General features: G+C 53.6%; 3 protein-coding genes and 1 pseudogene across 3 annotated transcripts; 2 read left to right on the forward strand and 2 right to left on the reverse strand.

The window, feature by feature from the left end:
- The window catches only part of LOC135404942 (zinc finger protein 850-like), a 317,904-nt pseudogene that overhangs the window by 15,162 nt on the left and 276,876 nt on the right, over nt 1–25,866 (reverse strand).
- LOC135405393 (olfactory receptor 14J1-like) lies at nt 3,298–4,398 on the forward strand. Its single transcript, XM_064640085.1, has one exon. The coding sequence runs from the start codon at nt 3,298–3,300 to the stop codon at nt 4,276–4,278; it is 981 nt and encodes a 326-aa protein (XP_064496155.1). The 3' UTR covers nt 4,279–4,398.
- LOC135406431 (olfactory receptor 14J1-like) lies at nt 11,425–12,498 on the reverse strand. The gene has a single exon (XM_064640821.1). It carries the CDS (start codon nt 12,394–12,396, stop codon nt 11,425–11,427), a length of 972 nt encoding a protein of 323 aa, XP_064496891.1. The 5' UTR covers nt 12,397–12,498.
- On the forward strand, nt 23,496–24,942 carry LOC135405463 (olfactory receptor 14A16-like). Its single transcript, XM_064640163.1, has one exon. It carries the CDS (start codon nt 23,977–23,979, stop codon nt 24,934–24,936), a length of 960 nt encoding a protein of 319 aa, XP_064496233.1. The 5' UTR covers nt 23,496–23,976; the 3' UTR covers nt 24,937–24,942.

Genomic DNA, 25,866 nt, shown 5'->3' on the forward strand with positions numbered 1-25,866 from the left:
TCCACAGGTCCAAGAAGCTCCTTCCCACTGAGGACACCTCTCTCCTGCTCTTTCTCTCCTGTGTCTCCTTGGCCTTCTCTCCCAACCCATCACAGCCCTGCAACCTGGGAACTGTCTCAGCAGGCCTGGGCTGTTATTGCCTGCAAGTGGAATGAAGAGAGACTTGGGGCTGCAGCTCCTCCTGCCTGTGCCCCACACGCAGGGCATTGGGGCCTGTCTGGCTGCAGCCCCTCAATGGGGGCACCGGGGGTAAGAACAGACTTGCAGTGGGCAAAGCTGCTCTGAAAGCCCCGAGAGCTGGGCTGTGCAGAGGCTTTGCTGACAATGGCCTTGGGGGTGGACGTGCTGGGACTCAGGCCCAGGGTGAAAATCCCAGGCCTGATCCCTGAGGAGAGCAGCACATGTTGCTGAAATGCTGGGGGAGAGAAGAGCCAGCAGAGGGAGGAAACAAGTGTGGACAGCCTGGGCTGATGTGCTTTGGACTCGTGCCTGGCCCGGCCTTGGCTGGGCAGAGAAGGGACAGCCTTTGTGTCCCTGCAGGGCTGGGATTCACTCCCTGCCCCAAAGGCCCCCAATGTGTCTGAGAAGCCCTGGGTGGTGCCTGTCCCACAATTGCTGGGAATGGGGATGGGGTTCCTGCACAGGCCCTGTGCTGTCCATGGCAGCTGCTGCACTTGTGCTGCAGAGCCCTGGCACCTCCCCTGGCACTACAGGCCCCTCTTTGGCTGTTCAATCCAGGCTCAGCTGCCCTGAATTAGGTTCAGCAGTGAAGGCATGTCCAGGAGACAACTGCCACTGTACTCCGAGGACATGTAGAAAATACCCTGAGAAAGAACAGGAGAGAGACCTCTCTCCCTGTGCTACCTGACTCCATTTGGTCACCTGAGCACCTCTAGGGGCTGCCCTGGACAGAAGGAACTGTGACAGGTTCCGCTGTCCTACATGTGGGCACCTTCTGCCACTGAAGTTGGCCAAAGCAATGTCCCAGCAGCCTCCAAGGAGATCCCACAGCTGCTGCCCTGTCCCTAGGAACTGCTCCATTGGAGCCTGCAGTTCCCAGTAGGAATCTCAGTCACCTCTGGCCCCTCAGAAGGAACCAGGGGTTTGTGTCCCAGCAGGTCACTCCTGGCTTTGGTCTTCCTTCATTGCCATGGGAGCTGGGACAAGGAGTCACCTGAAGGGGCCTGTTTTGGGCCCACTGAAGTGGGGCAGGAGGAATCCCAGCCCATGGGGGTTGTGGAGGGAGCTGAGTGTCCTTCTGGCCCCAGGTCTGCAGAGCCACAAGGAGACACTTCTGTTGACTCAGCTGAGTCCCTTCCTTCAGTGCAGGTGAGGGAGGTCCCTCCTGGGCACTGTCTGGGTTTCCTGTCTAATGATGGGACATGAAAAGGGGACTCTTGAACTCTGTGTGTGTTTGGAGAAATGACCCTGCTAAAAGAAGTGTCTGTGCCCAACTGAGAGAAGGCACATCATTATTTCCTTCAGCTGTGTGCCAGCAGGTTCCCCTGGAGCCCCAGGGACAGCTGGAGGAGCCCAGAGGGGCAGAGAAAGGGCTGCCTGGGGCTGTTGCTGTGCTGCTGAGCTGGGCTGGGCTCCTGGCACACAGGGAGCTCCTGGCAAGCAAGAAGAGCTTAAAGGAGACAGCTCTGCTGGTGAGCAGCTCCTCTGCACAGCCCAGCAGGGCTGAGGGCCCTGCCTGCAGCACCCAAGACACAGGAGAGAAGGCAGAGAGATGAGAAGCAGCCTGGGCTGGGAGGTGTCTGAGCTCTCACTACTGGAGAAACCTTCTCAGGATTTGAAGGAAGAATTCTCTGGCTGTAGGAAAGTTCAGCTTCCCTTCTTGGAGGCATCTCCTAAAGCTACCACATCCCACAGCTTCTAGGATCTTTCAGCAGGACTCTCCCAGTTGCTGCAGTGCAGGGGAAGTGGCCATATGGCAGGGCAGGGCAGGAGCTGCAGGCAGCAAGGGCAGACAGGAGAAGGGAGCAGGAGGTTCAAGGGATCCTGGGGTGGGAGGACAGGGCAGAGCTGCTCAGGGCAGGAACCTTGCCAGCCCTTTGCCACGGTCAGGCTCTGGCTGCAGAGCAGTGCAGGTGAGTTCCTGCAAGTGCCTCTCCCAGCTGCCAAATGGCAGCAGTGGCAGGAGCTGTCAGGATGGCTCTGCTGGATTTGCTGGGGTGCAGCAGGAGAAGCTGCTGCAGAGCAGGACTTGCTGCTGCCCCATCAGAGGCCCAGGGCCAGAAGGTTCCCTGTGCCAGGGCTGGCTGTGGGGTGGGAAGGTGGGGGTGCAGCCAGGGGTGCCCAGGGCTGTGGTGCAGAGCAGGGTCCTGCCCCCAGGGCTCTGTGTGCTGGGGCAGGGACTCTGCTGCCTGCCAGGGGCAGCTCTCAGCCCGGCCAAGGAGCTGCCACGGGGCTGGGGGAGAAGGGCTGTGGGGAAGGAACAACTCCTGGGAGGGCAGAGCAGGGCAGAGTCCTTCTGATCTCCAAAGTGGGCTGCAGGGATGAGGGCTGCTCCAGATCAAAGCAGGAAATTTCCCAGAAGGTATTTGCAAGAGGCACAGACAGACAGGGGGTACTTAAAGAGAATGAACCAGTTCTTTCAGTGTTATACTCTGGGTTGTCTGGATGCTGACTGTGACAGAGAAATGAATCTCTGAGCACAGGAGGAGACACTGAAACTTGAACTCTGTTAGATTAGAGAGGATTGAACCTGAGAGTATCAGACATCAAAACTGTCTTATAGACCCATCAGTGTCACTTTTTCAGCCCTGGGCCCGGGGAAGCAGCTGCTGGCAGAGACAGCTCCAGGCAGCAGAGCCCTGGGCAGGGAGTGGGGGGCAAGAGCCCCCAAGGCCTGGGGGAGGGGGCGTTCAGGCAGCTCTGGGGGCCCTTCCCTGCAGCTCTGCTGGGCACTGTGTGCTGGGCCATAGAAATGAGGATTCCTGCAATGGAAAAGAACCTTCCAGGTGTGATGGTAGAAATAGAAAACACAGGTACAATTATTCTAAGGACAGACTAAGCTTCTGCTCTGCAGCCCCAGCTCTTCTGAGTCATGTGTGTAGAGATGGAACTTTTGTACTCAAGGTCTGTTACATCTGACATTCCTTGTATGAGAGCTCTACCAAAAAAGTTCCATGTCCCACTGCAGCAGAGCAAAACTGATTCCTTGGCAGTGCATTTGGTGACATTTGACATATCGATTTCTTTTTAAAATGGAGTTGCTCTTTCGCAGAGGTCTGTCTCAACCATTCCCTGTCCTTTCCTTTTTTGAACAGATCCTGTGCTAAGAAGCAGCAAATGCCCAACAGCAGCTCCATGCCCCAGTTCCTCCTCCTGGCATTCGCAGACAGGCGGGAGCTGCAGCTCCTGCACTTCTGGCTCTTCCTGGCCATCTCCCTGGCTGCCCTCCTGGCCAACGGCCTCATCCTCAGCGCCGTAGCCTGTGACCACCACCTGCACACCCCCATGGGCTTCTTCCTGCTCAACCTCTCCCTCACAGACCTGGGCTGCATCTGCACCACTGTCCCCAAAGCCATGCACAATTCCCTCTGGGACACCACAACCATCTCCTACATGGGATGTGCTGCACAGCTCTTTTTCTTTTATTTCTTCATCACAGCAGAGTATTTCCTCCTCACCACCATGTGCTACGACCGCTACGTTGCCATCTGCAAACCCCTGCACTACGGGACCCTCCTGGGCAGCAGAGCTTGTGCCCACATGGCAGCAGCTGCCTGGGCCACTGGGTTTCTCTATTCTCTGCTGCACACAGCCAGTATATTTTCCCTGCCCCTGTGCCAGGGCAATGCCCTGGGCCAGTTCTTCTGTGAAATCCCACACATCCTCAAGCTCTCCTGCTCACACTCAGGCTACCTCAGGGAAATTGGGCTTCTTGGGGTTAGTGTCTGTTTAGTGTTTGGTTGTTTCATTTTCATTGTTTTCTCCTATGTGCAGATCTTCAGGGCTGTGCTGAGGATCCCCTCTCAGCAGGGACGGCACAAAGCCTTTTCCACCTGCCTCCCTCACCTGGCCGTGGTCTCAATCTTTGTCAGCACTTCGTTTTTTTCTCACCTGAAGCCCCCCTCCATCTCCTCCCCATCCCTGGACCTTGTGGTGTCAGTTCTGTACTCGGTGGTGCCTCCATCACTGAACCCTCTCATCTACAGCCTGAGGAACCAGGAGCTAAAGGATGGCCTGAGGACAATAATGAGTGGATGTTTTTCAGCAACAATAAGCTCTGTGCTTTCTTCTGTCCAGCATTTAAAATGCAACTCATGAGAGTCCCAGCATGCCTTCTCAACTTTTTAGTGGTGGTCACTGGGTTCCTCTTCTCATAATTTTGTGCTCAAAGAAATTTTATTATTCATCCCCCACCTCATTCACTGCTTACCTCTTGAATTTGATCTAGAAACTCTGCAAATGATGAACTGTATATTCATCTATTTGTGTTTTAAACAAAATAAACTACCATTCAGTGCCTTGTTTATCTAGGATCCTAACTCTGAGAACAGCATGAAGTTATAGGGAAGGAAAAATGTCCCAGCACAGCAGCACTGCCAGGGAGCACCAGCACTTTGTCTTGTCAGAGCTGCTCTTTTTCTACTTCCAGGTCTCCTTCAGAGCCCACGTTCAGACCACAATCAGCTGGCTCTGCCTCCCAGTTTGAGCAGCACAGCCCAACAGAATCCCCCATGGCCCCGGGCCCCACAGCCCCCATGCTCTGCAGAGTAGCCCCCCCCAGATCAGGGGCCATGGGGAGCATGGGCAGGGGGTGCAGGAAGGGCTGCTCAGGCCAGCACAGACGTGTTCCCCTGGGGAAAGGCTCTGTGGGGAGATGGGATGTGCCAGGAGAAGAGCAGGACACCCTGTGTGAGCAGAGGGGCCATGGAAAGAGGCTGCCCTGGCCCTGTAGCAGCAGGAGCTGCCTGAGGAGCTCGGGGGGCAATTCTCTGCTGCTGTGCTGGGGAGCGGGGCTGGCCCTGGGGCTGCAGGAGCTGCCTGAGCTGATGATGTGCTGAGCATTGCAGACCCAGAGGGCCTGTCCCTGAGCTCCATGGCCTCCATGGCCTGCTGCAGGGCCAGACCTGAGTGTGCTGCTCTGCTGGGCTGGGGCAGGGGCAGGGAGATGGGGGGACCAGGGAGGGGCTGGACTGGGCAGTGCCAGGGAGGGGAAAACCCCAATGTTGAGTTGAAGTGTGTGAGTGTGCAGTGTGGGAGCTCTGCAGTGTCCTCACAAAACCAGCCCTCCTGGGAGGGATGTGAAGGAGCAGCAGAGCAGGATCTGGTCTGTTCCATGTGCTGGACACCCTGGGAAAGCTCTCCCAGGACAGTGGTCCCAGAGCAGCCAAGAACAATCACAATTGCCTTGTGTATCCCTCAGGCCATGGGGCATCTCAGACAGGGCAGAGCAGGTGGCATCCCCCAGGGCTGAGGTGCCTCCAGCCCCTGGCAGTGGCAGCAGGAGCCAGGGAGACACTGCCCCTACTGCCAGAAACTCTGTGTGTGTGTGCAAGGGAAGGACTCCTGTCTCTGCACAGCCCTGGGGGTGTGAGCAGGGCAGGAGCCCAGCTCAGCTCCGGAGCCCTGTCAGAGCCCTGACACTTCTGGGGTGACTCCAGGAACAGCCTTCACTGGCCCAGGGACATTCATCTCCCCAGCCTCGCACACATCCCCTGCAAATGGCCCTGTCTCCTCCATCACCCTCCTCTGCCTTTCTGGCCTGGCCCTTTCATTCCACACCAGCAAAGCAGCCTGGGCACCATCTCACCTGGGCACTCAGAGGGGTTCTGGGACCAGGACTGGTGCTGTTCTCCAGAACATTTGTCCCTTTTCCCATGGCACAGGGCACAGCTCGCTGGTATGACAACACTGCCAGGGGCACATACCTTGGAGAGACCTTTGACAGCAAAAATAGGGAGATGAAGAACAAAAGAGGCAAAATTAGAGATACGAAATGTGTTCAAAAAATTCAGCCGCTCCTCTGAACAATATTTCTTCATTTGAATCATTGGTAGGAAATTTATTTTGATAAGTAGCTGTACAAACCTGTTCATACAGTGAGTTAATCAGGTCACAGAATATGAATTTGGTTTTTCAGTGAAAAAAACCTATGAAACAATTATAAAAATTTATACAAATTAAAAAAAAATAACCCTTTAAATGTTGGACTGGAAGCCCTGAGCAATTTCTGCAGAGGTTTCCACTCTCTCCTAAAATCCACACTCATGGCTTCAGGCCATGATTTCCCAGAGCAGTCCCAGAGCTGGTCACTGCCCAGAGATGCCCTGGGGCAGCTCCAGTGCCCAAGTGGGACAAGTGGCCCAGGGTGTGTGGGAGCCCTTTGGAGCAGGAGTTGGTGGGCAGGAAGGGCCCATCTGGGGAGGGTCAGGGAATCCCCCCCTGCAGCCCTGCTGCCCAGGCTGAGGAGGGTCCTCTCCAGCCCACAGCCCATCGTGTGCCCTTGGGGGCTGCGCTGCCGGGGCTGTTCCCGGGCACTGACTGACTAAGGAGGGCAGGCAGATGCTCAGGGGTCCTGAGGGTCATCACAGAGCTGAGTCCATCCAGATGAAAGATTTGGGGAGGTCAGGAGGAACTGGGACAAAAGGGATAAGACAATTGGGGAAGGAAGGAAAGGCTTGGCCAACAGAGATCAAAGATTTCATGAGGTAAAACCAGGTGCAGTTAAGGCTGAGGGTGCTGCAGCACTGCCTGTGCAAACATTCTTGATGGGCCTTTCCTCTCTTTGTAACCTCAAGCCCCAACACCACCTAAAAGTGCTGCCCCTCCCATGGGAAGGAATCCACTGCTCTACTCCCAGCCTCAACCTGACCTTGAAGGCAAAGCTCAAACCCAGAAGTCCAGATTCTTATTTGTACTCCAATGCCCACCTCTATCCAAACCTGCACTGTCAGTGTGAAAATCCAAGCTTTAATCTTGACCCAGCCCAAAACCCTCTTCCCCTAATCATGAAGCAGACACTGCCAGCAGAACAACAAACCCCCCTCAGCTTCTGCCTAGTCCCCACCCTGAGCTCTAAACCCCAAGCCCTGACCATTCAGCACCCCCACAGCCCCTGGGAGCAGGGCAAGGACCTGGAGGGCCCCGAGCAGGTCCAGGGGGTTGGCAGAGGAATGGGAGGTGACCTGGATCTGCTCAGCTCTGCAGTGACCCCCAGGAGAAGGGCCTGGGCTCTACCAGGGATGTCCTGTGGCACAGGGGCTCAGGATCCAAGTTCAGAAGGCCAAGTGCACATGGCAACAGCCAGAGCTGGTGCAGAGACATCAGGGAGGGTCTAGAAATGCTGCTGGAAAGGGGGTGGGAAAGCAGGAGGGGGGTGTGCAGCCTGCAAGGCCAGAGCAGCAGCAGGGCCAGGGCAGGACAGCCTGCAGGAGAGATGGCCAAGGGCTCTGGCAGGGCTGCAAGGCCCAAAGGCACCCAGGCCTTTGTCCCCTTGCCTCTGGCAGCTGCCTCTGCCACTCAGGCCACCACAAGCCACTTTCCTGGCAGGTTCTGCACTTGGTTTCTGCCTCGCCCCTCCCTCAGGAGCCTGGCAGGGGTTGCCCAGTTTTGGGCCTTTGTTGTTCCTCCCCCTCCCATCCCAGTGCCCCCCAAACAGCCCTGAGCCAGCCGGGAGGGACAGGATCTGCTGGGCCAGGGCCTGGGGCTCAGGCCTTGGCCTTTGTGCTCCACAAAACCAAGGCAGGCTTTGCTCAGCATTGCAGGGGCCTGCCCAGAGCCTTTGTCTGCCTGCACTCCTGGCCTCCAAGGAGCTGCTCCAAGGAGTCCCTGGGGAGGCTTTGGCAGTGCCTGCCCTCAGTGGGGCCCAGCAATGCTTCAAGGCACTTGGACTTTGGCTTCTGACTTCTTCAGCAGCTGCTTCAATCTTCTCTCAGTACCTCAGGATCATGGGCTGGGCTGCAAACACACCGTGGGGCTCATTAAAATGCAGAAATCCCTCAGGATCTCTTTGTTTTCCTTTAATTGTCTTCAAGGCAATTTCAAAACAAGTCTTCAAAATTTGTATTTTATTTTAATTCAATTATGGATTTTTTTTAGTTCACAGAAGAGATGATAGAGTTGTTCAAGTGATCTTGATGCTGAGTGTCTCCTCAGGAGATCCACACTGACCCTGGATGATCAACCTTGCTCCTCACCCCCCAACCTCACCAGTTCTGACATGGCCCATCTTGGACTGACAGCTGATGCAGCTCCAAACACCGTGGGGCTCATTAAAACACTGAAAAACAATTTCTTTCTCTTCCTTTAATTGTCTTCATGTCTTCAAGACATCAACAACTAATTGGAGTTGTTTTGTAGTTTAGCTAAGCAGGAAGATTTTAAAGTGGAAATGACGAAAAAAATATAGTTTTGATGAACAGGAATGATTTACACAGAGCCTTGGGATGCAAGAGGGTCAGGGTGCCAAGGATTTGGATCCAAAGACAAGGGGCAAAAGACATTAGTAGCACTTAATCACTGACCAACTGAAGGATTATCAAGTGGTTCAATAGCATTTGCTACAATTTTAACACTGACTGAATTCTAGATTCACAACAACAACATTCCCACCACAGTCAATTCACACCCACACCCAGGCAGAGATGTGTGGACACATCAATAGCTGGGTGTGGAAAGGTCCCTCTCCCAAATTCTCCTTGTTGTCATGGAAACACTCCCCCAAATCCCTTTGTGTTTCCCAACAGACAAGGGTCACAGCTGGAGGAGTGTTTGTTGAGGGGGATCAGAATTGTCCTGGGCATCAGCGAGGGTCTTTGGAGTGTTGCAAACTGGAGGGTTCCTGAGCTGGGAGAGGCTGCCAGAGGTGTCCCACTGAGAGGGAGGTGCTGGGGAGCTGCCAGGGCCTCCCTCAGCCCCGCTGGTTGTGGGCTCCCAAGGTGACTGGCTTTAGTGATCTGCTGAATTTCCATCCTGGTGTCAGGAATGACTGGAGTTTCCAAACTATTTGGGAATTGTATCCAAACTCTTCTCTCTGGGTTAGGATTCAGGTAGGGAATATTCCACGGTTTTCAGGGGATGACTGATTATCCTGTGTTCAAGAGCTCTTACACCCATCCCAGTCAGCTGGATGGTTTATTGACAATGTGTCCCGAGGGGCAGCACCTCCGATGCCATAGAAACCCCTCCCCCTGGATTAGGAAACCTTTGGAATTCAGGAGGTGTTCCAGTGGAGCATGAAAATGAACAGCAATTTTCCTAAAGCCCAGACCCCAACAGAACAAAGCCAGGCCCCCTCAGTGTCAGAGCAAAGGTCCCCCATCCCTGTGTCCCTGTGGCCGCTGAGGCGGCAGCGCAGGCCCGAGGCGGTGCCGGGTCCCGGTGCAGCCGGGGCAGAGCGGCGGCTGCGCGAGCGGCAACCCCGGCGGTGAGTGCGGCAGCCCCGTGGGAGCGGCGGCTCCGGGCACAGACGCCGGCGGCAGCCGCTGTGGCTCCTGGAACCGAGTGGCCATTGGGACACTGCAGGGCCTCCTGGAATCCAGGGGCCGGTGGGACACTGGGGAGCCTCTTGGAGCCAAGGGAACCCTGGGATATGTTGGAACATTGTGGAATCAAGGAGCATTTGTGACACTGTAGGGAGTCAAGGAAGCAAAAGAAAGAAGAGACACTATGGAACCTCATGGAACCAGGGGTTCATTGTGACACTGCAGGGCCTCATGGAAACAAAGGAACCCTCAGATTTTTTGGAACCTCATGGAATCAAGGGGCCATTTCTGGCAGGATAATACCTAAAAAATGATCAGAGAATACAAAGAATTCAAGCTCTCTGTAGTGAGTTACTGCTGGTGTCGAGGTGCTGTTTTTAATGTTGAATTATGCTAAACCCAAAATGCTTCATGAATGTTCAAGCACACATCCTGCTTTCTGAAGCAGGATTTGACAGATAAGCTGCTCCCTGGCCTGCAAATATGTCTGGCAGTCAAACCCTTGATAACTATAAAAGCCTCGTCCAACTTTCCTCTGGCAGATTCTTCCACAGACTTCCTTCAAGTGTGTGGAGCTTTTGCCATGAAGCAGGGACAGCTCCTCATGGTCACTGCCCAGGGGTTAAGTGAAAGAGAGGGAACTACCCCCTGTTGTGGGGTGAGTTACCTCAATCTCTGCTTCAGGATTGTTTCTTTTTGCTGGCTTTGATCCAATTGCTTTAATAGAATGACTTTGATAGACTGCACTGTCTAGTGTACACTATAGTACTAGGAGGTTTTTGCTTTTGTGCTGTGCAGGAAATAATTCTGTAAATTTAAGGTATTTCATCTATTCATTTCTCTGATCAATTGTCTGTTTATTTGTCATAATAAACGATTCATTTTATCGAAATATTTCTGATTTGCCATCACTAAAACCTGCAGGACAAAGTGTTTGAATCACACCTCTATAATTCCTTCAGTTTAAATCAAAATCTGAGCCTGAGATTGGATCCAGCCACCCCCTGGCTCCTCTCTGAGAAGGAATTTAGAAAGCAAGGGGGTCCTTTCTGCACCTCGTAGCTCAACGAGACGGCTTCTGCCATCAACTTTGTCTAAGCCTTCCACCCCCCCAGCCCCAAGCCGTGACACAGGGGCATGTCTTGTGCATGCAGTGCAAACATGGACTCCTGAGCTGGTCATTTGCTGTCCCTCCTTGGAGGGAAGAACAAGCCCAATGGCCTGGGGTGAGAGGCCAGTGCTGGGAGCGGCACTGGCTGTGCCAGGGCACTGCTGGGTGCCCCCACCCTGAGCACTCCCACCCTTGTGCTGGTCACTGCTGTTTTCCTCTGCAGGGCGTTGTGTTGGGCACATCCTGGAGAGCAAAGTGGAAAGCAGATGGAAGCCTTGAGGCCCTGGCCTGAGGAGATGCCCCTGCAGGATGGCAGTGCTGCTGCAGAGGTCAGCTCTGTGCCAGCAGTGCCCGTGGCTGTCCCTGCCTGCAGTCCCTGGACAGTCCTGCAGCAGGACTGGCACCGACTGCCAGAGCACTGAGGCCTCCAACAACACAGGGCTCTGCAGGACAGTGTGGAAGGGAAGGGAGAGGAGGCCACGCAGGAGAAGGGCTGCTGCTCCCTGGCAGTGCTGCTCTGCTGGGACTCTTTTCTGGCCCAGCTCTGCACAGAGGCACCGACCCTGCAGCTGCAGAGAAGTCAGAGAGGAAAGATGTCAGGCAAACAAGTCAAGGCAGAGTTCTTTATTTGGTTTGAGCACACAGTGAGTACAATTGCCAATTTGTACAGCCTGTGGGCCAGGCTAGAAAGGCAAACACTGAATTGAAAACGGTGTTTATATCTATATAAAGAGATATATATATCTTTATATAGATCTTTATAGATATAAAGATTTTTTGGTGTGAACCAATTCTCACAAAAATAACAGCCCAAGAGTAAAAAACAGAGAAGATATGGTGGGCCTTTAATGAAGTACATAAAAGGATTGGCCTTTAATGAGGTACATAACAAGCAGAAGAAGGAGAGTTTATTTCTTCTGAAAAACACCCAGTTATGAGTTTCCTCAGGGCATCCTTGAGCTCCTGGTTCCTCAGGCTGTAGATGAGGGGGTTCAGTGTTGGAGACACCACTGAATACATGAGTGACACAATAAGATCTAGGGATGGGGAGGAGATGGAAGGGGGCTTCAGGTGGGCAAAGAATAAAGTGCTGATAAACAGGGAGACCACAGCCAGGTGAGGGAGGCAGGTGGAAAAGGCTTTGTGCCGTCCCTGCTGAGAGGGGATCCTCAGCACAGCCCTGAAGATCTGCACATAGGAGAAAACAAAGAAAACAAAACCACCAAATATTAGACAGGCAGTAACCCGAATGAGCCCAATTTCCCTGAGGTAGCCTGAGTGTGAGCAGGAGAGCTTGAGGATGTGTGGGATTTCACAGAAGAACTGGCCCAGGGCATTGCCCTGGCACAGGGGCAGGGAAAATGTATTGGCTGTGTGCAGCAGAGCAGTGAGAAAGCCAGTGGCCCAGGCAGCTGCTGCCATGTGGGCACAAGCTCTGCTGCCCAGGAGGGTCCCGTAGTGCAGGGGTTTGCAGATGGCAACGTAGCGGTCGTAGCACATGATGGTCAGGAGGGAAAACTCTGCTGAGATGAAGAAGGCAAAGAAAAAGACCTGTGCAGCACATCCTGTGTAGGTGATGGTTCCGGTGTTCCAGAGGGAATTGTGCATGGCTTTGGGGACAGTGGTGCAGATGCAGCCCAGGTCTGTGAGGGAGAGGTTGAGCAGGAAGAAGTACCTGGGGGTGTGCAGGTGGTGGTCACAGGCTATGGTGCTGAGGATGAGGCCGTTGGCCAGGAGGGCAGCCAGGGAGATGGCCAGGAAGAGCCAGAAGTGCAGGAGCTGCAGCTCCCGCCTGTCTGCGAATGCCAGGAGGAGGAACTGGGGCATGGAGCTGCTGTTGGACATTTGCTGCCTCCGGTTATTGTTTTCTGTTGAGGAGAAAAAAGGCAGAACTGAATTAGGCCAGACTCAATCAGCAAAACATCTTGCATGTCTCATAGCAATTCAACATTCAGGGCCTCTTTTCAGGAAGATCCCTCTGCATTCCTCTCCCTGAGCTCTGAGTTCTGCTGGCTGAAGGGGGCACTGAGAGCAGGGACCCTGGAATGGGCTCCCGAGGAATCCTTCTTGCTGTGCAGTGAGAGGCAACTTGGAGCACAGGGTGAGCTCCAATTAAATGCACTTGTGATGTATCAAAGTGTTTCCAGAACTGCTGGTCACAGTTTGCCCAAGGGCTGAACAGAGGGAGGGGATTTGGGGTACACTGTGCTCCAAGTGAAATCTTGTGAGTCTTGAGAGGCAAAGGAGTGGTCTCGGTGAAGAGACAAGAGCTGGCCATCTTTCCCGTTCACAGCTGCCCCTGGCTGGCAGCTTGGAGCTGAAAGGGGATGGCCCTTAGGAATTCTCTGCAAAAAGAAACAAGACACTTATGGGATCAGAGGAATCCTGGTTCAAAGAGCACATTGAGAGAATCCTTGCCTCTCCTCAGGATGCCTGATTAGGATCTCATCTCTATCCTCCCAGACTGCCACACAGAGGGATCATTGCAGCTCCCAAGTACAGCTGCCCAGAGCACTTCCATGGATTTAGCACTGAGGAGTTTTCTCCATGGGGATCCTGTGCAGCACAGAGATCCTATGGCAGAGCTGTGCCCTTCTGGAGGGCACCTGCAGCCCTGCAGGACACCCAGACAAACAGCTGAAGACCCTGAAGGTGCCTGGAGGGCACTTGGGCACTTGGCTCCCACAGACACATCCCCACAGCAGCACCCAAAGGGGTTGTGTCTGGACAGGAATCTGCCCCCTCCAAATCCAACAGTGGCTCAGAAAACCCAATGGTGAGAACAAGGAGAGCCCAGGCAGCAGGGGATGGCAGTGAAATGCCACAGTGCTGCTGCCAAGGGAGGAGGGACACAGAGAGACAGCTGGAAATCAGGGCCCTGTCCTTGCCTGGGCTCTGGCTGCTGCAGGGCAATGCACAGCCCAGCCCCCGTGGGCCTGAGGGCACAGGCTCTGCTTAGGCTGGGAAAGGAGCCCAGGCAGGAGCTGCTCAGGGAAGGGGTCTGTGCCACAGGGACAGCAGGGAGGGGCCCCCATCCCCCTGCCCAGCCCTTGTGGCAGCAGCTGCCTCTCCCTGCCTGCCTGTCTCTGGGTGAGGAGCTGTTCCTGCCAGCAGCCCCTGCCTGTGCCCAGCTCAGCTCCCTGCCAGTGCTGCCAGAGCCACCCCCAGCCCAGTGCCCAGGGGCAGCTCTGCCTGGGCAGGGGCTGCAGAGCAGATCCCAGACAGCCTGCGGTGGCTGGGAAGGGGGAGGTGTTCTGGGGGGATGTGCTTCCTGAGAAGGGCCCCTGGAAATGGAGGAGGTGGAGCTGAAGCTGTGAGGAGCCCTGACCCTGCAGCTGAAGGGCCCTGCTCATCCCTGCCCAGCCCTGCCCTGCCCTGAGGGGTCACTCCTTCCATCCACCCCTTCTCCCTGCAGGGCCGTGGCAGCTCCTTGGCCGGGCTGAGAGCTGCCCCTGGCAGGCAGCAGAGTCCCTGCCCCAGCACACAGAGCCCTGGGGGCAGGACCCTGCTCTGCACCACAGCCCTGGGCACCCCTGGCTGCACCCCCACCTTCCCACCCCACAGCCAGCCCTGCCACAGGGAACCTTCTGGCCCTGGGCCTCTGAGGGGGCAGCAGCAAGTCCTGCTCTGCAGCAGCTTCTCCTGCTGCACCCCAGCAAATCCAGCAGAGCCATCCTGACAGCTCCTGCCACTGCTGCCATTTGGCAGCTGGGAGAGGCACTTGCAGGAACTCACCTGCACTGCTCTGCAGCCAGAGCCTGACCGTGGCAAAGGGCTGGCAAGGTTCCTGCCCTGAGCAGCTCTGCCCTGTCCTCCCACCCCAGGATCCCTTGAACCTCCTGCTCCCTTCTCCTGTCTGCCCTTGCTGCCTGCAGCTCCTGCCCTGCTCTGCCATATGGCCACTTCCCCTGCACTGCAGCAACTGGGAGAATTGTGCTGAAAGATCCTAGAAGCTGTGGGATGTGCCAGCTTTAGGAGATGCCTCCAGGAAGGGAAGCTGAACTTTCCTACAGCCAGAGAATTCTTCCTTCAAATCCTGAGAAGGTTTCTCCAGTAGTGAGAGCTCAGTCACCTCCCAGCCCAGGCTGCCTCTCATCTCTCTGCCTTCTCTCCTGTGCCCTGGGTGCTGCAGGCAGTGCCCTCAGCCCTGCTGGGCTGTGCAGAGGAGCTGCTCACCAGCAGAGCTGTCTCTTTGAAGCTCTTCTTGGTTGCCAGGAGCTCCCTGTGTGCCAGGAGCCTGGCCCAGCTCAGCAGCACAGCAACAGCCCCAGGCAGCCCTTTCTCTGCCCCTCTGGGCTCCCTCCAGCTGTCCCTGGGGCTCCAGGGGAACCTGCTGGCACACAGCTGAAGGAAATAATGATGTTCCTTCTCTCAGCTGGGCACAGACACTTCTTTCAGCACTGTCATTTCTCCAAACAGACACAGAGTTAAGTCCAAAAGGCCCCTTTTCATGTCCCATCATTAGACAGGAAACCCAGACAGTGCCCAGGAGGGATCTCCTTCACCTGCACTGAGGGAAGGGACTCAGCTGAGTCAACAGAGGTGTCTCCTTGTGGCTCTGCAGACCTGGGGCCAGAAGGACACTCAGCTCCCTCCACAACCCCCATGGGCTGGGATTCCTCCTGCCCTACTTCAGTGGGCAAAAGACAGGCCCCTGCAGGTGACTCCTTGTCGCAGCTCCCCCGGGAATGAATGAAGACCAAAGCCAGGAGTGACCTGCTGGGACACAAAGCCCTGGTTCCTTCTGAGGGGCCAGAGGTGACCGAGATTCCTGCTGGGAACTGCAGGCTCCAATGGAGCAGTTCCTAGAGCCAGGGCAGCAGCTGTGGGATCTTCTTGGAGACTGCTGGGACATTGCTTTGGCCAACTTCAGTGGCAGAAGGTGCCCACATGTAGGACAGGGGAACCTGTCACTGTTCCTTCTGTCCAGGGCAGCCCCTAGAGGTGTTCAGGTGACCAAATGGAGTCAGGTGGCACAGGGAGAGAGGTCTCTCTGCTGTTCTTTATCAGGGTATTTTCTACATGTCCTCAGAGTACAATAGCCGTTGTCTCGTGGACATCCCTTCGATGCTGAACCTAATTCAGGGCAGCTGAGCCTGGATTGAACAGCCAAAGAGGGGCCTGTAGTGCAGGGGAGGTGCCAGGGCTCTGCAGCACAAGTGCAGCAGCTGCCATGGACAGCACAGGGCCTGTGCAGGAAGCCCATCCCCATTCCCAGCAGTTGTGTGACAGGCACCACCCAGGGCTTCTCAGACACATTGGGGGCCTTTGGGGCAGGGAGTGAATCCCAGCCCTGCAGGGACACAAAGGCTGTCCCTCCTCTGCCCAGCCAAGGCCGGGCCAGGCACGAGTCCAAAGCACATCAGCCCAGGCTGTCCACACTTGTTTCCTCCCTCTGCTGGCTCTTCTCTCCCCCAGCATTTCAGCAGCATGTGCTGATCTCCTCAGGGATTTTCCCCCTGGGCCTGAGTCCCAGCACGTCCACCCCCAAGGCCATTGTCAGCAAAGCCTCTGCACACCCCAGCTCTCGGGGCTTTCAGAGCAGCTTTCCCCACTGCAAGTCTGTTCTTACCCTGGTGCCCCACTGAGGGGCTGCAGCCAGACAGGCCCCAATGCCCTGCGTGTGGGGCACAGGCAGGAGGAGCTGCAGCCCCAAGTCTCTCTTCATTCCACTTGCAGGCAATAACAGCCCAGGCCTGCTGAGACAGTTCCCAGGTTGCAGGGCTGTGATGGGTTGGGAGAGAAGGCCAAGGAGACACAGGAGAGAAAGAGCAGCAGAGAGGTGTCCTCAGTGGGAAGGAGCTTCTGGGACCTGTGGAGCTGCTCTAGGGGATGAACAAATTGGGTGAACTTTTGTGGGTGAGGGTGAGAGGAGAGAGTGGTTTGGGTGACCCTGTGGAGTGAGACAAAGAGCCCATTCAAGTTGGCTTTGATAACCCTGGAATTCACTGGAAAGGCACCACGACAGGATGCAAAGAGTCCCAGAGGTTTGTGCAGAGTCTTGGTGAAGATACCCCTTGGGACACAGGCCTTTAGAGCACAGCTGCTCTAAAGGTTGGTGGACAAGAGGGAGGCTCATCTGCATCTGCTTCTGTCCAAGAAGAACCAAGAGGTTACCATAGTAACTGACTGTAGCTATGGGAATGTATGGTGGTTGCCATGGTAACCAACCATAGCAACAGGAATGTATGCTGGTTGCCATGATAACTGCCCATAGCAATGGAAATGTCTGATGGTTGCCATGGTAACTGACTGTAACAACAGAAATGTATGCTGGTTGTCATGGTAACCGACCATAGCACTGGGAATGTATCATGTTTGCCACGGTAACTGATTGTAACAATGGGAATGTATTCCAGTTGCCATGGTAACCGACCATAGGAATGTGACTTTATGATGGTTGCCATGGTAACCGAGCATAGCAATGCGAATGTGTGATGGTGCCATGGTAACAAACTGTTACAACGGAAATATGTGATGTTTGCCATGGTGACTGTAGCAACAGGAATGATTGATGCTTGCTGTGGTAAACGACCGTAGCAATGGGAATGTATGATGTTTGCCATGGTAACTGACCATGGCAATGAGAATGTATAATGGTTGCCATGGTAACCGACTGTACCAAAGGGAAATATGATGGTTGCCATGGTAACTGACCATAGCAATTTGAATGTATTATGGTTGTCATAGTAACTGACCATAGAAGCGGGAATGTATGCTGGTTACAATGGTAAACAACCATAGCAGTGGGAAGTATGATGGTTACCATGGCAACTGACCATGGCAATGAGAATGTATGATGGTTACCATGGTGACTGACTGTAGCAACTGAAATGTGTGATGGTTCCCATGGTAACTGACTGTAGAGAAACCTGTATGCTAGTTGCCATGGTAAACGACCATAACAACTGGAATGTATGATGGTTGCAATGGTAACTGACCATAGCAACGAGACTGTATGATGGTTGTTATGGTAACTGACTGTAGCAATGGAAATGTATGCTGATTGCCAGGGTAACTGACCATAGCAACAGGCATGTATGATGGTTGCCATGGTAACTGACTGTACCAGTGGGAAGTATTACGGTTCCTGTGGTAACTGACCGTAGCAATGGAAATGTATGCTGGTTGCCATGGTAACCAACCATAGCAATAAGAATGTACGATGGTTGCCATGGTAACTGACTAACGCAATGGGAAATGTATGATAGTTGTTATGGTAACCAACCATGGCATAAAGAATGTATGCTGGTTGCCGTAGTAACTGACTGCAGCAATGGGAAGTATGATGATTGCCATGGTAACTGACTGTGGCAATGGGAATGTATGCTGGTTGTCATGGTAACTGACCGTAGGAATGGGAATGTATGCTGGTTGTCATGGTAACTGATGATAGCAATGGGCCTGTATGATGGTTGCCATGGTAACCGACTGTAGCAATGGGAATGTATGATCTTACCATAGTAACTGACAGTAGGAATGGGAATGTGTGATGGCTGCCATGGTAACTGACTGTAGCAACACGACTGTATGATGGTTGCCATGGTAACTGACCATAGAAACTGGAATTCAGATGGTTTCTGTGGTAACTGATCATAGAACATGGCTAAATGATGGTTGCCATGGTAACTGATTCTAGCAGTGGACCGTATAATGGTTGCCATGGTAACCAACCACAGCAATGGGTGTGTGTGATGGTTGCCATGGTAACCGACTACAGCCATGGGAATGTGTGATCGTTACCGTGGTAACCGACTACAGCAATGGGAATGTATGATGGTTGCTATGGTAACCGACCATAACAGTGGGAATGTATGGTGGTTGCCATGGTAACAGGAATGTATGATGATTGCCTTGGTAACTGACCATAGCAATGGGACTTTATGATGATTGCCATGGTAACTGACTGTAGCAATGGGAATGTATGATGGTTGCCATGGTAACCAACCAGATCAATGGGAATGTATGATGGTTTCCATGGTAACTGACCATAGCAAGTGTATTGTATGTTGATTACCATAGTGACCGACCATAGCAACGCGACTGTATGATGGTTACCATGGTAACTGATAGTAGCAATGGGACTGTATGATGGTTACCAGGGTAACTGACTGTAGAAATGACAATGTATGATGTTTGCTATGGTAACTGACAGTAGGAATGGGAATGTATGATGGTTGCCATGGTAACTAACTGTAGCAACAGGAATATATGCTGTTTGCCATTGGTAACTGACTATACCTGTGGGAAGTATGATGGTTGCCATGGTAAGTGACCGTAGAAATGGGAATGTCTGGTGGTTTGCCATTGGTAATCGACTGTACCAGTGGGAAGTATGATGGTTACCATGGTAACTGACTGTAGCAATGGGAATGTGTGATGGTTGCCATGGTCACCGACTGTACCAGTGTGAAGTATGACGGTTGCTGTAGTAACTGACCGTAGAAACGGAAATGTATTACGGTTGCCAAGGTAACTGACTGTACCAATGGCAATGTATGATGGTTGCCGTGGTAACTGACCTTGGCAATGAGACTGTATGCTGGTTGCCATGGTAACCAACCATACCAGTGGGAATGTATGATCGTTGCCACGGTAACTGACTGTAGGAATGGGAATGTGTGATGGTTGCCATGGTCACCGACTGTAGTGACAGGAATGTATGATGGTTGCCATGGCAATCAGCTGTAGCAATGGGAATGTGTGATGGTTGCCATGGTCACTGAGCATAGCAATTGGAATGTATGATGGTTGCCATGGTAACTGACTGTACCAGTGGGAAGCATTATGGTTACCATGGTAACTGAACATAACAGTGGGAAGTATGCTGTTTGCCACAGTAATTGACTGTAGCAATGGGAATGTATTATGGTTGCCATGGTAACCGACCATAGCAATGACAATGTATTATGGTTGCCATGGTAACTGACTGTGGCAATGAGAATGTATTCTATTTGCCATGGTAACTGACCATAGCAATGGGAATGCATGCTGGTTTTCATGGCAACTGTGATTTACTTAGACTATGAGCATGATATTTTCATCTGCAAAAACATTAGTGGGTGCCCAGAGATCTCCCAAGATGGGGTTTAAATGTCTCAAGCACATGAGCACTAGAGAGGGGCTAAGGAGCTGTGGCCTCAATGGTGTGGAGACTGAGGACAGCACAAGACAGCCCTCAGAGAGCTTGAAGGGTGGATTTAGAGATAGTAGATCCTTTTGTCAGAGCAGAAAAGAGCATGAGAAAGAAAGAATTAATGCCAAGTGCGGCTGGGGAGGTCCCAAGTGGACATGAGTGTATCGGGGAGGGGTTACTTTATCAGGGAAAAGGTCCGAGATATACAGACACGAAAAACGGACACCGCTGCTAGTTCAACAGAAAAAAACAGTATTTATTACAAAAAGGTGGCCAAGAAAATGAACAAACCGAAAAGGGAGGAACAAGGAAAGGAATAAGCCCCCAGCACCATCTCCCCAGTTACCCAGCTGTTGCCCATAAAGTTATCTTACCAACCTAGCATGCCTATAATTACCCAGAGCAGAAGCGGCATCCTCGGAGAGTCAGTAAGTTAACAAGCTGGTAAGCGCCAAAAGGCAACGTTGTCCTTGAAGTAAACTAGCTCTCGCCAAGGAAGCACTATCTGCTTTTATAACAATTAATTGAGAGACCACAACCTCCCCAGGTGTGGCCAGCACTGCCCCACCAGAGGCCCTCAGTCCCACCTCCCGGTTATGTCAGTGCATCTCTTCTGTGCACACGTGAGAACTTCGGAAATCCACACACGCATGCGCAGAGTGTTTTGGGGGTCTATCTTAATTGAGTCTGGGGTCGAGCCTTCCTCACTTCATCATCACTTTCTCCTCCAAATGCCCTTGATGGAAAAGTAACCAATCACAGAACACCAATTAAAACAGTTTATACAAAAAGCTCTCTTCAAGGACAACTTTCCCGCTTATCAGTGCTTGTTTTCCCATAACTTGGCAGGGAAAGAGCAAAGCTTTCACAGGTGGCAGGGCCAAACACAGACCAAAAGTATCAGCATAAATTCCCCCTGGTACACATGAGGAAAAAGGAATTTCACTCCATGGAAAATACTGTGCTGGAACACGTCACCCAGAAAGAGTCTGGATGAGCCCAAGGCTTTGTGTGTGCAGGAAGAGCCAGGGAGGACGCAGAGATGTCAGTGCAGGAAGGTGCCAGCCAGGTGGGGCAGCCGGGGGGATGACGACAGCCTGCAGGGAAAGGGGCAGGGCATGGACACCGTAGGACAGCCTGGGCTGGAGAGGAGACAGGGATGGGGAGAAGCTGAAAGGCCCTGACAGAGCCACCTTCTGCAGGCCTTTGGCCAGGGCTGCTGTCTGTGCCCCTGATGCCAGGAGGAGGGGAGTGGCCCTTGCAGCCCTGGGGCCTCATGGCCTCCTTGTCCCTGCTCAGCAGCCTGGCAGGTGCCACCCCATGGTCCTGCCCTTGGCATTGCACATCCCACATCCCAGTGCCCCAGGAAGAGCCCTGAGGAATGAGGCAGGGACAGGATCTGCCTTCCCAGGGCCTGGGGGTCAGGGCTTGGTCCTCTGGATTAAGGAAACAAGTCAAGGTTTATTCAGCATCAGAGACACCTTCCCTTGCTTCTCCATCCTTGCCATCACTGTCTGCAGTTTTCTGCTCTAACTGGAACCTCGGGACATGTTCTCAGTTGTGTCTCTCATTGAGACTCATTAGCACTACAAGAAACTTCAGTGTTTCAATCTCACGTTGACTTCCTGAAAAGTTGTTTGAACTTCCTCTCAGGGACTGAGTCTCATATAAACAACATCAAACCCCCCTGAGGGTCATGAAATGCCTGGGGCTGTTGCTGTGCTGCTGAGCTGGGCTGGGCTCCTGGCACACAGGGAGCTCCTGGCAAGCAAGAAGAGCTTCAAAGAGACAGCTCTGCTGGTGAGCAGCTCCTCTGCACAGCCCAGCAGGGCTGAGAGCGCTGCCTGCAGCCACGAGAGAACAGAAGCAAGGCAGAGGGAGGTTAAAGGCGGTGGAAAGATGGGAGGTGTTCAGCTGAGACTTCACTTGGGGACACAATTTCACAGCCTCTGCAGAGTGAGTCTACAGATGCAGGGCAATGTCGCTTGTGTGCCTGGAGGACTCTCCTAAAGCTGCATATCCCACAGCCTTGAGCATCTGTCAGGACTACCCCAGGTTCTCTATTGCAGAGGGGGAGGATGTGCTCCAGGACTGGGCTTCCCTGAGACACCATCAGAGGGACAGGGCAGGACGGCTCCTTCTCCCAGAGATGGCTGCGGGTTGTGAGGGTGGGGGTGCAGCCAGGGGTGCCCAGGGCTGTCCTGCAGAGCAGGGTCCCCGTGCTCCAGGGTTCTTTGTGACAGGGCAGGGACTTTGCTGCCTGCCAGGGTCAGCAATAACCCTACGTGGCCATTTGCCCTCATGTCTACAGGGAGAAGCTGGAAGTGGAGGGAGAGAAGCCCAGCAGGGCCCAGGCAGGGTCTTCCTGCCCTTGAACGAGTGCTGTGTGGGGTCAGGGCTGCTCACAGATCCAGATCACACCAGGACCTTTCCAGGGGAACTTTAAAAGGGGAAGGACAAAGCACAATTATTATGAAGGAAAGGAACTTCTCTGAGTCAGTGTTTTCAGTTTTCAACTCCTGAGGAATCTGGGGCTTGAGAAGTGGAAAAGGAGCTCTCATGTTGGACAAGTCACTGAGACTCCTGAGCTGTAACTTTGAATGAACAGTGGAGCTGAGAGCAGCTTCCTAAAGTGCCTTCAGCCTCTCCTCTGCCTTTGACAGAAGCAGCATCACTTTTGATGGAACCATCAGTTTTTTTCTGACCTATTTTTTTCCACCTGCAAACAAGAAGAAGTGCCCAGTCAGTGCCCTGCAAACAGGCAGGTTTCTGTAGGGCCAAGGTGAGTGCACAGAGGGTGGGATGGGATCTGTGAGTGCTGACAGGGTGAAGTCATGGCACAGGGAAACAACTGAAACACCTCTAGTGTCATGGAATGTTTAGAGATCCCCATATGACCCCTCCAGTGCAGAGCCCTCCCTCTGAACAAGCCCCCTCCCCTCCTCTGCCACCCAGCCAAGCCTCTGCCCTCAGGGCCGGGGGGTCCAAGGGCTGAAGCCCCTCCCGTGCAGGCAGAGCTGCAGCAGAGCCGTGGGGCAGCTCTGCAGCCCCGGGCCCAGCTCCCTGAGCAGAGCACAGGGCTGGGAGCAGCTGTCTGGCCCTGCTGGGCTCTGGGAGGTGGCACAGCTGGCTCAGGGTGACCCTGTCCTGAGTGCCTGGTGGGCTCTGCCCCAGCCTCTCCCAGCCCCACCCTCCCTGTACTGGGCCTTGTTCCTCTCCTGTCTGTGCCGTGGTTCTTGTTCCCTTGGTGGTGCTGTGGGGCTCTCTGGGCAGGGCAGTTTGAGCTGCAGAGTCACCCCCTGCCCTTGTGGGTCCTTTCCTGCAGCCCCGTCCATGGGAACAAGTGTCCCAGCTTTCCTCTGCCCTGGGGGCTCTGGGCAATGCTGTCAGTGTATCCAAGGAAGGAGCTTAATCTCCCTGAATCAAATGCCATCATCAGGATACTTGGCTGTCTCCCTAAAGTTTCATTTCAAGCTGGGAGCTTCCCTCCAGGATGAACACCTTTCTGTTATCTTTGTGTTCTCTGAAAGCCCCAGGGAGAAGCACAGAATTCAACAATGTAGAAAATGCTGTTGGGTTGGGGAACTGAGCCATGTGTGTTTTTGGCTACCAGTGTGGTGCTGAGAACTTGAGAAAGGGACAGACATTTGATGGTCTGTGGTGGATCCATCTGCTTTCATTAGTACCTGGTGTTTTTTAAGGGAAACACTGGGGTGTGATCATCATCCCTCTGAGAAAGTGAAAGCCCAGAGAATCCTGGAACACAAAAGAGTGACAGGCCACGTCCCCTCCCTCCCCACTGATCCCTTTCTCTCACAGAACTCCCTTTGTTTCCCCAAGGGCAGCAGAAATGATGAGGTTTCTGACATCCCAGAATAGTAAGCAGGGGAGATACAGGGGGAGCTGTAAAACCCTCCCAAACTCTTACCCTGCCTTTACAACTACACTGGGGGTGCAGATGCTGACAGGCCCTTCCACACTGGCAGAGGTTTCACAGGACAGAGTTGAGCATCAGCACAGGTCCCTTCCCCTGCTGATTCTGCAGAGTGGGGCTGAATTCAAGAGCCTGTGGGATAAGGCCCTGGCCTTCATTGCACACGTGGCCAGCATAAACCAGGGCTCCATGCACAGAGCAAAAGGAAGGACTGCTAGAAAAAGAAAACTGTCTGTGTGTGACAGAGGGAGGGGAGCGGAGTGTATGGGAATGGCTTTGATTTTGCTCAGACAGGTCCCCCTTCATTGTCACTGTTTTTTCTCCTGTGACAGTTCCTCATGTCCAGAGGCAACAAATGTCCAACAGCAGCTCCATGCCCCAGTTCCTCCTCCTGGCATTCGCAGACAGGAGGGAGCTGCAGCTCCTGCACTTCTGGCTCTTCCTGGCCATCTCCCTGGCTGCCCTCCTGGCCAACGGCCTCATCCTCAGCGCCGTAGCCTGCGACCACCACCTGCACACCCCCATGGGCTTCTTCCTGCTCAACCTCTCCCTCACAGACCTGGGCTGCATCTGCACCACTGTCCCCAAAGCCATGCACAATTCCCTCTGGGACACCACAACCATCTCCTACATGGGATGTGCTGCACAGGTTTTTCTCGTCATATTCTTTATTAGAACAGAGTTTTATCTCCTCACCGTCATGTGCTACGACCGCTACGTTGCCATCTGCAAACCCCTGCACTATGGGACCCTTCTGGGCAGCAGAGCTTGTGCCCACATGGCAGCAGCTGCCTGGGTCACTGGGTTTTTCAATGCTCTGCTGCACACAGCCAACACATTTTCCCTGCCCCTGTGCCAGGGCAATGCCCTGGGCCAGTTCTTCTGTGAAATCCCACACATCCTCAAGCTCTCCTGCTCACACTCAGGCTACATCAGGGAACTTGGGCTCATTGGGGTTAGTGCCTGTATAATATTTTGTTGTTTCATTTTCATTGTTTTCTCCTATGTGCAGATCTTCAGGGCTGTGCTGAGGATCCCCTCTCAGCAGGGACGGCACAAAGCCTTTTCCATGTGCCTCCCTCACCTGGCCGTGGTCTCCCTGTTTGTCAGCACTGTCGTGTTTTCCTACCTGAAGCCCCCCTCCATCTCCTCCCCATCCCTGGACCTAGTGGTGTCAGTTCTGTACTCAGTGGTGCCTCCAGCACTGAACCCCTTCATCTACAGTCTCAGGAATCAACAGATCAAGGATGCCCTGAGAAAAATGAAGACTGGATGCTTTTCAGGAGCAATAAAGTGCCTGTTTTCTGGTGTGTAGCATTCAGAATGGGACTCCTTAATGACCCAACATTTCTGCTCAGGTGTCTCGTGGAGGTCATTGGGTTCTTCTTGCAATAACTTTCTGTACAATTAAATATTATTATGCATCTGCCTTCCAATTCAGTGTCTACCCATTGAATTTGACCCCGAGATGTAAAAATGATGAATTGTACTTTGACTATTTAAACAAAACAAAAGACCCTGCAGTGCCTTCTTTTTCCAAGACCCTTCTTCTTACCTGTTCCTAAAGGACAGCACACTGCAGGACAGGGTGTATTTGCAAACGGGAAGGGGACAATAATTCCAGCCCAGCAGCACTGCCAGGGAGCAGCAGTGCTTTGTCTTTGCAGAGCTGCTCTCTTGCCACTTCCACACTGTCCTCCTGAGCCCCTTTCTCCCTGTAAGGCCTGAGTGCTCTCTGAGCACAGTCCTGGCGGCTGGAAGCCCTTGGAGCACAGGCAGGGACAGGCCCTGGGAACCTGTGAAGCAGAGCTGGGCTCCCTTCCAGCATCTCCAGGATGCTGTGGGATCTTTTGAGGCCACTGCATGTACTGGGTCACTTCTTCTGTCACCTTGCTCCAGGGCTGGAACTCTCCTGCAGTGTCACCATGACACTCCTGCTCTCTGCTTTCCAGGTTTCATTTTTAGATCCAGTCTTCCCCTCCTGTTCACAGGGACATCCTGTGAGTGCTTCAGAGCTGCCATCCTGGGGCAGCTCCTGCCCAGCGTGGGCAGGCACAAGGTCTCTCCACCTGCTCCTCTCACCTCCCCAGTGCCACTGTTTTCTGCAGCCTCCTCATCCTTGCCCAGCACAGCACTCCTGGCACAGTTGGACACAGCCCTTGTTCTACCCCCTCCTCAGGCACCTGCCCAACCCCCTCAGCTCCAGCCTGATGGCCAGAAACCTTCAGGGCAGGGAGGCACTGGG

Source organism: Pseudopipra pipra, chromosome W (assembly GCF_036250125.1).
Source record: "Pseudopipra pipra isolate bDixPip1 chromosome W, bDixPip1.hap1, whole genome shotgun sequence".
In the NCBI taxonomy this organism is placed as follows: Eukaryota; Metazoa; Chordata; class Aves; order Passeriformes; family Pipridae; genus Pseudopipra; species Pseudopipra pipra.

Excerpts from the sequence above, each read along its gene's own strand:
- LOC135405463 (XM_064640163.1), top strand. The coding sequence starts at position 23,977 with ATGTCCAACAGCAGCTCCATGCCCCAGTTCCTCCTCCTGGCATTCGCA.
- LOC135406431 (XM_064640821.1), bottom strand. The coding sequence starts at position 12,396 with ATGTCCAACAGCAGCTCCATGCCCCAGTTCCTCCTCCTGGCATTCGCA.
- LOC135405393 (XM_064640085.1), top strand. The coding sequence starts at position 3,298 with ATGCCCAACAGCAGCTCCATGCCCCAGTTCCTCCTCCTGGCATTCGCA.